Below are 13,746 nucleotides of genomic sequence, written 5' to 3'. Positions count from 1 at the left end.
TTGTCTCCCCTCTGTGGAACTTCCTTACTACGGCGCCGACGTCCTTCGCTTGCTGATTGCTGCCTCAAACTACGGACGAGATCTCCTCTTGCACGTCCCGGAGCACGCGGGCCTCTCGTCGCCGGCACCCGCCATCGCCAAAGAGAGGCGACGCGCCGCGACTTCGAATTCTCTTTCCTCATCGCCTGGGGGGACGGCCGCACACGTCGAGTCTGGAAACAGGCGAGAGGAGACCAGAGGGATGCGAGGCGCACGCGGCGCTTCTCGAAAAGCTGCCGCGGGCACGCCTCTGGACCAGGCTGCTTCAGCCTATGGAAAGCTTCGTGGGACGTTCCGCTTCCTCCTCGGCAATCTACAGGGTTTCCACCCGAAGCGCGTAAGTGGTGTAGAATGTGCCGCGCGTTGCTTTCGCTTCTACACGCCTACACATGCGGCGTTGTCTGTTCTCGCCCAAAGATGCCCGTCCACAAACTCTGCGTTTCCCAGGCACCGATAATGCATGGAACTCGTACACCTGTCACGATGAAATGCATGTGGTTGTGTGTGATCTATGCATGCACGTAAGTAGGACCAAAAGGTATATGTGTAGATATAAAAATACGCGCACATGCGTAAGGAAGAGGTGTGACGTCCTCTGTAGTGTAGCAAACACCTGCGCGGCACGTGTTAGATGAATTCTCATTGCTGGTTCGGCCGGCACTCCTGGCCGAGCGCCAGGCTAGCGGAGCTTTTGAAAACTCTCACGGGCGTTTTCCTGTGGCGCAGAAAACAGTGCACAGTTACAGAGAGCACGTTTGCATGTATGCATCTACCTCTGCGACTATATATATATATATATATATATATATCCCCACGTTTACATTCATATAAACTTGCGCTTGGACATTTCGAATACATCCTGTACGTGGCGGAGGGAAACAGGTGCTGCCATCGCGTCGCCAATGACCTGGACGAACGCACATGAGGTGAAATAAGAGGCAGGCGAGGCATCTCCCTCGTCTGCGCATAATCCCTAACTCCAGTATCTACCCCTTTTTATACCCTCGCACACATACAGATACTCACATATATATACCCATATCTCTATCTATCACTCGATGTATATATATATATATATATATATATGCAGAAGGGGAAAACGGTAGCTGTCGGCTGAGGCATTGCGGCGGTGTTTCGCTTTATCGCTTGCATTTGCGTTTTACTCTTCCGTGGTCTACACAGACTTGGAGAGAAACGGAGCTCTCGACGCTGACGGTTTTGCCCCTAAGTTTTGGTCCCCTGTTGGCCGATTGTCTTTCTTCTCAGGACGCTGTCTGCTACGACCAGCTTCCTTTCCTCGATCGCGCTTTCCTTCGTAGACTCGACGAATGCGTTGCCCAGACCACGCAGGCTTACGAGCTTTTTGATTTTTCCCGGGTACGCAGGTCGGGGCCCGTTGGCCTTTTCCAGCAAGATAAGCGTACACTTCGTTTCTAGGTTCAAATGGCTTTCTGCGTTCATTAAAACTCAGTTCACGAGCACCAGGGAAGAAGCGAAAAGGCGTCGAGAGTGGCGTGGAACGCAGCATGCGTGCCAAAGTGGTTCCTTACAGCGCGACAGCGCAAAACGCTTTGGACGCCTGGTTCGAAGCGGGATACGTCCTGCGCTTTAAAACGACACAGTGCGCCACTCTTGGCGCGACACAGGAATCTACGCCACGTTTGTTTAAGCGCGGCCGCAGGTTCGGCGGTCGTCTCTTCTGTGCCTTGACAGTAGCCGTGTATGCCCCCACGGGGGTCGGACTTTTCACAGTCTGGAGGAAGGTTTCCTCTTTTCGGAAGAGATTTTTGTTTTCCTGGTAGACGCGTGGATGCGTGAAACCTGTCCGTTCGCTTGCAAATGCCAGTCTCGGCAGTTCCATGCCGTGACACGCAGAGCCTCACAACGTCAGCCAACTCTGCCGCAGGTTTTCAACGACATGCGCTCGGGTGTGTCTCGCTGCGCTCCGCGACAGGCAATGCGAGGCGTCCTGGCCTTCCTTGCCGACCCCTTCTCGAGCTTTTACCTCGAAGTGGCAAAAGACCGCCTTTATGTCTCTGCCCGGACCAGCGTCCGTCGGCGCGCCTGCCAGGTGCGTGGAGCGTTTCGGAATTGCTCTTCCCGCCCTTTGAATTCGCGCCTGTTCTCTGTCGGGGCTGCGAAGAGACGCAACTGTCGTCTTCCAGAGCGGCTCGCGGAGGCAACTGCGAAGGATTCTCCGAAGGCAACACATGTGCCTTTCGCTGTTAGATCTGCCGTTCAATGGACTAAGAAACAGCCGACGTTCGTCGTCCGTAAAGACCATCTCTGTGGTAACGCCTAGCGTGTGTCTCTGTTTTGGCACACCAGATTTGGAACCTTTTTTGTGTGCGTTCGCGATCTTCTCGTTCACCCTCCTTCGTGCTTCTCAGGATGCACGCCTCCGGGCTGCGTCGCTCTGTTTCCAGTTTGCGCTGGGCCGTGACGCAATCGTGCTCTCTCTCGACGCTGTTTCGTAGTTCGCCTTTCTCAGAGAGTAGCACTCCCAGTACGATGGTACTGATCATACTAGCATCTGAGTAGTAGTTTTCTCTCGCTGTTAATACGAGTGAATACGACCGTTATATAATTTAGAGATAGAATGTAACGTGGATCATTATCCACACTGCTTCGACAAAAAGCCCGAGTCAAGGCAGGGCATTTTCGCTGTCTCTGAAACGACGCTCGGCCAGTGTCCCACCTGCCGCGCGTCCCTACACGTTCTGCTCCCCTGTTTTTCTCTTGTGGACGAGACCTCTCTTTTTTGTTGACACATCACGCGTCCCGGGCTCTAGAGTTGTGTGTGTCCCGGTCTCGGATATCGCTCTCTCTCTCTCGCCCCTTGTCCCTCCACCTGGTTCTTCCCTCTCCCCGCATACGTCCTCTTCTCTGTGCCTTGTCCCTCTTGCATGCGCCGTGCTTCTCCGTTGGCGTGTGTGGTGGCGACTGCGGTGTCTTCAGACTGTCCTGGCTGCAGTGTTTCTCGCGCTGGCGAAGCTTCTCGCGCCGGTCGTGCCGCACCTCGCAGAGGAGGCCTTCCTGCGGCTTCCGCCCGCGCTGCGGAACCACACGCATGCGCTTGATACGAAAGGTGGCGGTCGAAGCTCGGGAGAGAAGCCGCCACAAAGGACCCGGCCGGTGTCCCCCGCAGACGAAACAGGCAGCAACGCCGACGAGAAGAAAGGCGAGACGCTGGAGTCCTCGGAGACGGGGATGCCAGGATCCGCCGGAGGCAAGCTCGGAGAGAGGGCGCCGTTCGTCTCCCTCTTTGAAGTAAGAACAGAGAGAAAGAGAAAGAGCAAGAGAATGAGACAGAAGGAGAAAGTGCAAGAGAATGAGACAGAAAGAGAAAGAGCAAGAGAATGAGGGAAAGAGAGAGAAAGAGAAAGAGCAAGAGAATGAGGGAAAGAGAGAGAAAGAGAAAGAGCAAGAGAATGAGAGAGAAAGAGTCAGAAGCCAACGAGATGGCGCAGCCAGCGGGGTGTGAGGGAGAGTGCGTCACGGGCATGGCGTTTTGTGACCTGGCGAGAAGCGACGAGGCAAGGAACAGGGGAAGACAAGCTCCACGTTTTCACGAGATGCAGAGTCAGAAACGAATAACCGATTCAGGACCCCAAAGCAACACCCTCCCTCTTCACAAATCTAGTGTTCGTTCCCTTCTCACATAACTTCCATACCTCCCCACGGACAGATATACATATATATATATATATATATATATATGTATACAAGGACGAGCGCCGCAGTCGCGTTTCAAGAATTCATGCGTCTCGATTCAGGTTATCGCTTTCACACTTCTACAGATGGGCACCTTGTGTTTCTGTGACATATCCAGATGTAGGGTTGGCCTTGTGAAAGACCTAGCTGTGCATTTCCCTTTTTCTACTCAGTGCGGGATGTGCGTCGGTGTAGATCCACAGCCTTCGAGGTTTTCCGGATACACCTGGCCGCCCCACACATTTCGTCGCTTTCGCCTTTTGTCTTCTGCCTCGTCTGTTTTTTCTGTCGCGTTTTCTTCAGACAGGCTGGCCGCAGCTGCGGCTGAGGCGGCCTGCCTCGCTCGTCCCCTTGGGTTCTCCAACGGGCGCAACGAAGCACAGAGGAGCTGCGGAACAGGGACGGGACTCGTCGCAGGCAGGGGAAGGCAATCCGCAAGAGGCAAGAGGCTCTCTAGAGGGCGACGAGGAAACGGCTCTGTGGCGGGCTCTGGTTCAGCTGCGGAGTGACGCAAATCGGCTGTTGGAGCTGCCGCGTGAGACGAACGCGATCGCTCGGGTTGCTGAGGCGAACAAGGAGAGCGACAGAGGAGATGGCTGCCTCGCCAGCGGCCACGAAAACGGCCAGGAAGGAGAGAAGACGACGAAGGGACAAAGGCCCACGAGGGGGAGGTCGGATGCCGTCCGAACACGCTGCGATGGCAAGCTGCGAATCATCACAACGGTAGGTGTCTCTCAGGGTGAGACCGAGAGTGCAGACCGTCTCGTGTAAACGACGTGGGAAAGAGCGAAGATAAAAGGGAAACGATTGGGACACGAATGGAAGGGGCGACGGAGGCCTCTTGTGGAGGTCGGACGGCGGCGAGGACATAGGCTGTAGTTCGTTTCCGGGTTCACAGCTGCCACGAGAGAAAGGCTTTCCCTTTAAGACTTTCCTGCTTTCTGCATTGTGTCCTCGTCTGCTCGCATTTCTCGCTCTGCAGGATCCGCTCTTGTATCGTCGTCTTCTGGCCTTCTCATCTTTAGCTCCTCTGCTGGGCTCCTCGGAGGGACAACGCCTCCAGGGTAGCGCGGGCGAGGAGCGAAACGAAAGAGAAGGCTTGGAGGGACGAGAAGGTGACTTAGGAGACGAGGCGCAGAAAGGAAAGCAGATCGACGAGCAGGCGACGCGCGTTTGGAAACCGTACATACCAGCCAGGGCGCAGGCAGAATCCGCCCAAGAGACTTACAGCGAGACAAACGTTCAAACGCCAGAACGCCAAGGCACCATCCATTTCGTCCCAGATGTCGACGATCTCAGGTGGATTCTTCAATTCTCTCACGTCGACGTCGTTCTCCGGCCTCCAGAGCTGGGAGGCCATGTAGAAAAGCCTGACCGTTTTAACGAACAGCACGAGGGACGGGAGGAACACCCTGTCGCTGTCCTTCCCTTCGAGGCAAGCGCCTCGGGCACGGTTCGCCTGGAGCTGTTTCTCGCTTCGGGGCAAAGATGCTCCAGGTGCGTGCGTCTCCGTGCCGCCCGGAGAGAAGTCAGAGAGACACACGCATACAGAGAGATAGTAGACCAAGGTCGATGGAGTCATACGTTTGCACAGCTGTAGGTCCCCAAGCAGGTAGTCGAGGCAGGCCCAGGCCTGAGTGTGCAGAGGTCGACGAGCAAATCTTGCAGACCGGAATAGGCACATGCGTTTACGTGTCGACACCTCGGTGCGAGCTGGCGGTGGATGTTGGTGTGGCTAGCTGAAGACGCAGCGGTCGAGACAGCCGTGTATGTGTCCACTGATCCACCGGCGCCTCAAACCTGTATATATATAAATGATGTATGCACATATATACATATATATACACATATATACATATATATCTATATATATGTATACATATAAATATGAGTATACATATAAATATGAGTATCCATATAAATCTGAAGATTCATATAAATCTGAAGATACATATAAATACATTTATGGATAGACGTAATCTGAGACCGTGGAAACCCTGGTGTGGCTCTTTCTGTGTTTAGGTGTTGGATGCGCTCGCCGTTAGTTCAACGTGTCAAAGCAACTGTCCCGTCTCAGACGTCGGACCTGACTGCCTCTGCATCTGTGGAGACTTTGTCAGTCTCTAAGCATGGCGAGGAGGACGCTGTGACTCCTCGCCTTTGCCCCCGTTGTGAGCACGCGATTGCGGCGAATCAGAGGGACGAAGCAAAAGGCTCCGGGGCGGCTCGTGAACCGTGACGGAGGGCGTGTTAGGGTTTAGGGGGGGATAGCCGTGTTCGCAGCGCAGAGACGGGACGCCCGCGCCGTCCATGAGAGAAACGCGTTTGTTAAGAATAGGAGCGCGTGGTGGAACCACAGAGCGACTCCCTTCTTCGGCTGCATGCAAGACTCAAGCAGGTGGAGAAAGGCGCTCCGCCAGTGTGGGGGAGGCCAGAGAGAGCGCATGGGATGAAGACCGGGGCGAAAGCGATGAGCTGGTAGGGAGAGAATGTTAGAATTTAGGTTAAGTTTCAGTTGCTTGAGAACGCTTTTTAATCCCACAAACGATCTGTTTGACGTGCAGTCAAGACATTTTAATTGGCCGGCTTCAGAGATCCCGGGGGCTCGGTACATTGATGCCGAACCAGAAGACAAATGTGGCAAGGAGAGAGGGTTGCCATCCGGAGTGTACACCTCATTTCTTTCTTCCCACTCGCAAGCAACACCACGCGGCAACGGGCTCTCTGAAACTGCACTTCCCTCGTATGTAGGAATATGCCTGTTCCTATGCACATGCTGTCGATCGCCATTTCACACAGTGACAACCTAAAAACCCTGGAGATATAGATCGACAAAGAGAGATACATGGGCATATCTTTATATATATATATATATATATATATATGTCTTCAATACACAAGGAATCTAGATGGCATGTCGCTATGCGCCAACATATATATATATATATATATATATGTTTATAATTATGTGTGTCCATGCCAGGGTTGGAGATGGTTTCTCTTTTCAGTGAGAGAACGGCCGTAGTAGGCTTTTGAATTTCGGCACTAAGGCGCAAGTGACGCACCCGAGTTGTGACGTCAGTATGATAAAGAGAACTTTGAGGAGATCCAATCCGTATTCGTTCTGCGCGATTGGTCACACTGGCGGCGGACTTCTCTTCTTTGACAGCAGCGACTCTCTCTGCCTAGCTGTGGCCGCATCGGCCATCACAGAACAGCACAGACTATGAGCTTCATGTGCATATACATATAAATATGTATATATATATATATATATATATATATATATATGGAACATATAAAGGGAGATGCATGCGCAGAGGAAGGCATATATCTATACGAAGCACAGAGAGGCAGTACGGCAACGGTTATTCTGTTTAACGTCGTGTGTTTCGGACTCATAAAGCGAGAGGGACGTCCGTTTCAAAGACAGAGAGTACGCAGACGACACACCGAAAGGAAATTGTGGAGAGGCGCCTGCGGCGTCCTGCCGCGTCGCTGTTGTCTTAGTCAGCTAGAGGAGCCTTGGCAGCCGAGGTATGCAGAGATCGACTGCCTCCCCACTGCACAAAAAATTTTAAGGTCTGTCAGACGCTGTGGGGGTTGTGATGAAAAGAGAGGCTCGAGAATGTTTGAAAGCATCTTGAAACCGAATAGTTGCACGGCGGGTACGGCGCGTCACTGAAGAGCGCGCGGATAGGATAAAGCGGCGACGGAGGCGGACGTTGCCTGCGAACGAGACAGAGCCCAATCGACGTGCACGCAGTCGCAATCTGCAGCCGAGCAAAACATGTCGACGGCACAGGAGAGAGACAGAAGGCCTTTAAAACGTGAGAACGACAAGGTATGGTGGAGAGAGCAGCCGTTCGCGCGTCGCCTTCCCAAGGGAAGACGTACTGGTTCCCGGCGACGGACGCGAGTGCCTGCCGAAACATCAACAGACCCATGCGTTCTTGTCCTGCGCGGGTGCACACGCCTTCAAAATGTGCCGTGGCCGCCCGTGCATGCCTTGCTTCTCTACAGAGGCAAGTGTGACGCATGTTGCTGTAGCCAGAAGCGACAGGCGAGTTCCTTCACTTCTTCTGCGTCGAACCCCTGAGCCTTCGCCCCGGTTTGCTTCCATTTGACGAGCGCCTGACAGAGGCCGGACTGGTGTACGTACACTTGGATCTTGGCGCCGATGCCCTCGAGGATGTCGACGGCTCGTAGGCCGAGCTTGCGCATGATGCAGTCTGCGTTTCGAATCGCGCGTGCGTCCTCGCCTTCGTCTCGCCACGCACACATCCCTCGCTCAGGCTGCCATTCCAAGAAGCTCTGCACAAAGCGGAGGCCGTCGAATTCCGAGCCCTGGCGCGAAGTCGCAGCCGGAGCCGGCAGCTGCGACTTGGCAGCTGGCCGTTTCCGCTGGCCAGCAGCCGTCTGCTCTCTTCTGTCTCGATTCGCGGTGGCGCCGCCGTCGCACGGTGAACAGCCGTCTTTGGCTCCAGGCCAGCCGAGACTCTCGGGCTTCTCTCTCTGTTCCGGGTCCGCATCGCCGAGGCCTTCTTCCCGGTCCACGCCGTCGACTAGGTCGCTCAGCCAGACTGCGGGCACCTCGAGCGGCACGTTTCCGACCTGAATCGCTTCTCGCTCTTCAGGCGCGTAGACGCGGCCGGCCCAGAAGCGTCGCACTGCGCAGTCGGCCTCGCTCGCGCCCTTTCCCACAGGCGCCGCTCCGTGCTGGCCGCCTCGCTCGCCCCGCCCGCCTTTTCCCTTCTTCCCTGGCCCGCCGCGCTTCTCTCCAGATCCCAGCTTGTCGCTTGCAGCCGAAAGAGACGCTGGCGCCTCTGAGAGCCCCGCTGAGGTTGCGGCGCCTGCTGCGCGCCGCTTTAGGCGCAAACTGTGAACCTTCTCAGCTGTAAGGAGACGCGACGCGTCGACGGGCGTCCACTGACGCTCTTCGCGTTCGAGAAAGGCGAGAAGGAGCGGGGACAGCGAGGACGCGCGAGGCAGATAAAACGTCGGGAACGCCCCGGCCGGGTCATCCAAGGCGATTTGCGGCGTGGTGGGGGCCTCCGCCAACTCACAGAGTTTGCAGCGCGGGGCACGCGAGGCGGCACACCCGCCAGGAGCGGCGGAGCCGGCGCGGCCGCGGCTTGTGTCTTGGGCGGGAACGCACCTCGACGCGTCTTCGCCGTCTTCGTCCTCGTCCAAGGAATCTTCCGAGGAGACGGACGCGTCCGAGCTGCGCGTGTCGCAGGCGGACTCCTCCGAGGACTCGTCGCTGCCAGTTCCTCCGAATCTCCAGCGGGACCAGAGGCGACTTTTGCGTCGTCGCGCGGGCCTCGCAACGGCTTCGCGAGCCGAAACCCGACGCCCCTGCGGTCGCTCTGAACACGAAGGGGAGGGCCGATTTGCACCATGGAGATCGCTGCTCTCCGCGTTCGAAGCCGTCCCTGGCGTTTGGTCTTGGAGCGACTCCTCTTTGGACTCGGCGCTGCCTTGGATTTCCCGCGCGGCTCCAACCTCCACTTCAGAAAGGTCCGGCGCCGCCCCGCTGTCTCCCCCTCGCCCCGTTGCCCCACTCTCGGCTTCCGCCGTTCGCGCCCTTCTGCCCGTCTCGTGGGCCTCTCGATCCGCTTCGCTCTCGCTTCGTCTCTCGGCACAGGCAAGACGGTGCGCGTGGAGAAGAAAAAGAGAGCACGAGTGGAGTAGCCGCAGGGTGGCGTGGCGGCCCAGGCTTTCCAGGAGGCGCTCGACTTCGCGTCCTTTCCGCCAGCCTGCGCGCAACTGCGACACGTGCTTGGCAGGGACGGCGAGGCCGCGCACGACACGCGCCAGCGCGTCTTCCTGGCCTTCGGCCGCATCGCCTCCTCGCTGGGTCTCCGCGTCCTCTCGGCGTATATTCGGAGAAAGGGAGAGCGAAGCTTCAAAGAGGTCGGCGAGGGTTTTGGGCCGCAGGAGCTTCGTGTGCCGATCGACGAAGAACGCGTTTTCGCAGATGAGGAACGGAAACACGTCGACAGTCAGGGGCGGAAGGCGCGGGACGGGAAGCAGACACGCAGGGAGAAAGGGCGCCTGGAGCCTGTGAGGCGGGAAGAGAAATGAGGGGCCAAAGTTGACTGTACAGACACCCCCGTTGAGCAGCGAGATCGCAGGGAAGTACTCGCCGTCCCTCAACAGATAGTCGCTGCCTCCATTGAACACACACACGCCCTGGGGTTTCCCGTTCACTGAGAACTGAACAAACGACCCGCGACTCCACGTCGAAGAAGATGATTGAGGGAACGCGGCAGACGTCCGGGGCGGCTGCGCGGCATTTGCGTAGCGAAAGAAGCCTTGGCTGAGACTGTCCATATCGGCGAGCGTGCGAATGGCATAAACGTTTTCCTGAGGCTCGCTCGAACTGGCTTCCCTCGATTCCGACCCCCTCCCGTCCTCGCGCTGCTCCTCAGGTGTCTCGGCCGGCTGCTTCACCAGTCGAATGTAGCAGCCAACCACGTCTCCTTCCTTGACGCGCGCGCCATAGACCACCTCGCCGCCGCCCCACATGGCTCCTCCGTGGAGGCCTGTGTCGTCTCCGAGAACGCGTAAGCCGACACTATGCACCGTCGCACCGAGGGGACAGCTCGGAGGCTGTTGCCGTGTCGTCCACCCCACACGGATTTCGCTCCGTGCCTTTCTTCTTCGCGCAATGTCTTCTTCTCTCTCGCGGGTCATCGCTCTCTTGAGAACGGCCTGCGTCTCGCGACTGCTCCGGTCGTCCTCCGCGTCAAGGAGGCCCTCCCCGCTCTCGTTCTTCTCTCCCTTGTTCTCTTCTTCCTTCCTCTCGTCGCCCCTCTTCTCCTCGTCTCCGCCTGCCGCGCCTCTTCGACTGTCCGCTTTCCCGGATCGGCCTGTCTCTTCTACGGGCGCGGTTTCCCCGCCCCGCCGACTGCCCTCCGCCTTGCCAGGTGTCTCGCTGTTGCGTCGCTGGCGGCTAGCCGACAGATGCCCCAGACGCCCGATCTTCACCTCGAAGAAGAAGCTGCCTTCCCGGCACCCGTGGGTAGCCAAGACCGTGCCGCACCCCCAGCCGATCGAGGCCTCGCGTCCCTCCACGCTCAAGCGAACTGACGCCTGTTTGTACTTTTGCGAGAGACGCACGCGTTTCGCGGCAGACTGCAGGAGCGGAAGCGTCGAGGCGGCAGAGGACGACGCGCCGGGGGCGCCCGCGAGGGACGTCTGCTTCGGCAGTTCGTTTGGGTCGGGACGCGCAGTTGCGAGGGAGGAGCGCATGCGCTTGTGGGGCGCCTCGGAGCCTTCCGCGGGGAGTGCCGAGAGCCGTTCAGAGGAGAGCCCATCGGGGTCCAGAGGGACTTCCCCCGTGGAAATCCCTGCGAGGCGACTCTTGATAAAGAGGAAATTCCTGTGGATCTTCCACTTGCTGCCTGCGCTGCTCGTCGACAGCCGGCAGGCCCCAGGCATTAGGAAGCGTCTGCGCGTACACCTCAGAAGTTTCCGCTTCAAACGCTCGTCGGCAATCAGCGTCGGGAATCCGGCGAGCAGCCCGCCCGAGGCGGCGGTGAGGGACGCGAGTCTGGAGACAGCAGTCCCCTCCAGCGACCGATACAACTGGCGATGGAGAAGCGGAAGCGGCGGCGGAAGCGCGAGGTTGGCTTCTTCTTCTTGCAGCTGCGGCTTCACCACTGCCGACGGCGCAGTGAGACTTCGCTGGTGCACTTGACGATGCAACAAAGCCAGCAGCGACTCTGCATGCGCCTCCGAGGCTCTGCATGCGGCAGGCCCCGAGGGAGGCTCAGGCTGCGAGGAGGAAGAGACGCGGCGGCGCAGAGCGCCCGAGGCAGGCGCCGACGGCTTCAGCGCCGTTGCGGAAGTCTGAGAAGTGGACGCCACCGACGGCGCGAGCGATGGGAGACGAGGCGCAGAGGCCGAAACGGTCTGGGGAGGCAGGCACGCGCCGCTGGGAGGGTGCTTGCCAGCAGCCGCAAGAGGCGGAGGAAGCAGGATTCGGACAGGCGCAGCCGAGGAAGCCGTTGCTGCAGCCAGGGTGTCCAGGAGCTCCAGGCCTTGAGGCTGGCCGCCTTGCAGTTCCGTGAAGTCCACGAGGAAATCTTCGAGAACGTGGCTTTCGTGACGCTTCGGACACCACGTCTCCGCTTTTCCCTCGCGGTTTCGTGTCACGCGTGTTCCCTGGTGGGGACTCGCCGCACGTAATGCCTCCCTTTCTGGCTCGTCTGCCACGCCGTTGCTCAACAAGCCACACGGCAACGCAGCAGGCATCTCCGTTTCTGCGCGTGAGTCCTCAGAGTTCGGCCGGGTCCCGTCTTTTTTCTGCCGCTTTCTCTGCCTCGGCGCCGCCTCTGGAGACACACGTCGCCGCTTCTCACTTCTCCCGCCGGTCGCTTCTCCTCGCTGGCCCTCCGCCAGCTCAGAGCCACACGCTGACGCTACACGAGACGAAGCTGAAGACGCAGGGACAGCAGGAGGGGCAGAGAAAGAGGTAGGGTTTGTCGGAATGTGGGTTTGTCTTTGGTTGCTAGCTGCCGCCAAGTCGCTGGCGGCGTTTCGGTTTCCCTTGTGAGTGCGCTGGGTGCCTGTGATGGGCTTTACATCTGTCGAAATGGCTGCGCGCCTGTCGAGCCTCCGACAGTCCGGGAAGCCGCCCTGCTGTCGAGGGAAGGCGGCGACGTCGAACCGATTTCTCCACAGAGTTCGCTGATGCGAAGGATCACTCAGCAGAGGAGAGGAAGAGAGAAGAACCGTCTGTGGAAGCGACGAAGAGAAAGAAGAGGACGAGGAAGAAGAGGACGGGGAAGAAGAGGACGAGGAAGAAGAGGACGAGGAAGACGAGGATGGAGAGGGGAGAAGGTCGAGGCGGAGTGGAGGAAGCGGGGGCGCAGCGAGCAGCTGCTGAAGCGAACACGCAGGGACAGGAATACGTCGGGGATGGTGGCGGAAAAGCGTCGAGGCGGCCGCCTGAGAGGAGTGCGTCTGAGAGGAAAGGGTGGCAGGGGAAGAGGCGTGAGACGAAGAAGCATCACACAAAGCAGAGACCGGGAAACGAACTTCGTCAGCGGAAGTCGCGAGGGACGCGCCAGGATCATTTCCGAGGGGAATCCAAGAGGAAGAGGAAGAACATTTCTCCTCTGCTACTGGTGTCTGTCTACGAAGAGGCGGAGGCAGGCCTTGTGCCGCCTCGTCAGCACCGCTGTTCTCCATTTTTTGCCAGAAGATGAGAAGGCGCTGAAGAATACAACGTATCTCGAGTAAGGCCTTCTTCAGGCAAAGGCGTGCGCGCGGAAGGATTTATCTATGTAGATGCGTGAAAACATGTGTCTACATCTATCTGTATATTTGTCTATGCAGATGCATGTCTATATGTAGTAGTTTTCCAGACGTGAAAGTGCAGCTCGTGAGTCGCAACACGGGACGGCGGCGCGAGAGTGCCGCAGACAGGGAAACAGTGGCAGTCATTGCAGGTGTTGATTTTTTGACGAATTTGACAGTTTGCGCAAGAGAAAGACCAGAAAATGGAAGGAAAGAGTGCCAAAGTGCAAGCGGGTGGAAAAGTGAAGGCGGGATTTGAGAGTGACCTAGCGCGGCACCCATTTACACTCGACGGCTTGTCGGCCACACTTGGTTTCTGGCAAACACACGTAAAGAGACAGCAGAGGCAGATTTCAGAGAGCAAGAGGAGACGAAACACGAGACAGAGTGTGTTATTAGTCTCTCTTTCTTTTCTCTGTCTCTTCCATTCTCCGGTTTCCTTCGCCGGTTACTTCACACAGTCGCACCTTTTCGAAAAGAAGCCGCTGTCTCCTCTGGCGGGCGTTTTTTTTCGAAACTGCATGCAGCCCAGACAAGCGCTCGCGCGCACTCCGCAACTCGATACTCGTTTTCTCCGTACACGCTTTTCTCTGGGTGTCTCCTCTCGACATCGTGCTTGGAAAAAACTGACTGCCGTTTCCCATTTCTTCCGTGGATACACTCTATTTGCCTGCAGGCATGCCT

The 13,746-nt window shown here is 57.4% G+C and overlaps 2 protein-coding genes across 2 annotated transcripts in view; one reads left to right on the top strand and one right to left on the bottom strand.

The window, feature by feature from the left end:
- The window catches only part of NCLIV_068560 (putative isoleucyl-tRNA synthetase), a gene marked incomplete at both ends in the record, with an annotated part of 15,906 nt that extends 9,914 nt beyond the window's left edge, over positions 1–5,992 (top strand). The window contains 7 exons of the mRNA XM_003886408.1: positions 1–376; positions 1,306–1,416; positions 1,994–2,110; positions 2,998–3,309; positions 4,057–4,476; positions 4,736–5,250; positions 5,776–5,992. The exon at positions 1–376 is cut by the window's left edge and continues 224 nt beyond it. Of these exons, the coding sequence (XP_003886457.1) occupies positions 1–376; positions 1,306–1,416; positions 1,994–2,110; positions 2,998–3,309; positions 4,057–4,476; positions 4,736–5,250; positions 5,776–5,992 (2,068 nt within the window). The remainder of the gene's footprint in view (positions 377–1,305; positions 1,417–1,993; positions 2,111–2,997; positions 3,310–4,056; positions 4,477–4,735; positions 5,251–5,775) is intronic.
- A 1,778-nt stretch (positions 5,993–7,770) lies between these two features.
- Positions 7,771–12,954, bottom strand: NCLIV_068550 (conserved hypothetical protein; the record flags this gene model as incomplete). Its single annotated transcript, XM_003886407.1, has 1 exon — positions 7,771–12,954. The coding sequence occupies one exon, from the start codon at positions 12,952–12,954 to the stop codon at positions 7,771–7,773; it is 5,184 nt and encodes a 1,727-aa protein (XP_003886456.1).
- Positions 12,955–13,746: the final 792 nt, after the last annotated feature.

This window comes from Neospora caninum, chromosome XII, assembly GCF_000208865.1.
Source record: "Neospora caninum Liverpool complete genome, chromosome XII".
NCBI lineage: Eukaryota > Apicomplexa > Conoidasida > Eucoccidiorida > Sarcocystidae > Neospora > Neospora caninum.
Note: the sequence above shows the minus strand (reverse complement) of the source record. Positions and strands in the feature narration are given on the sequence as shown.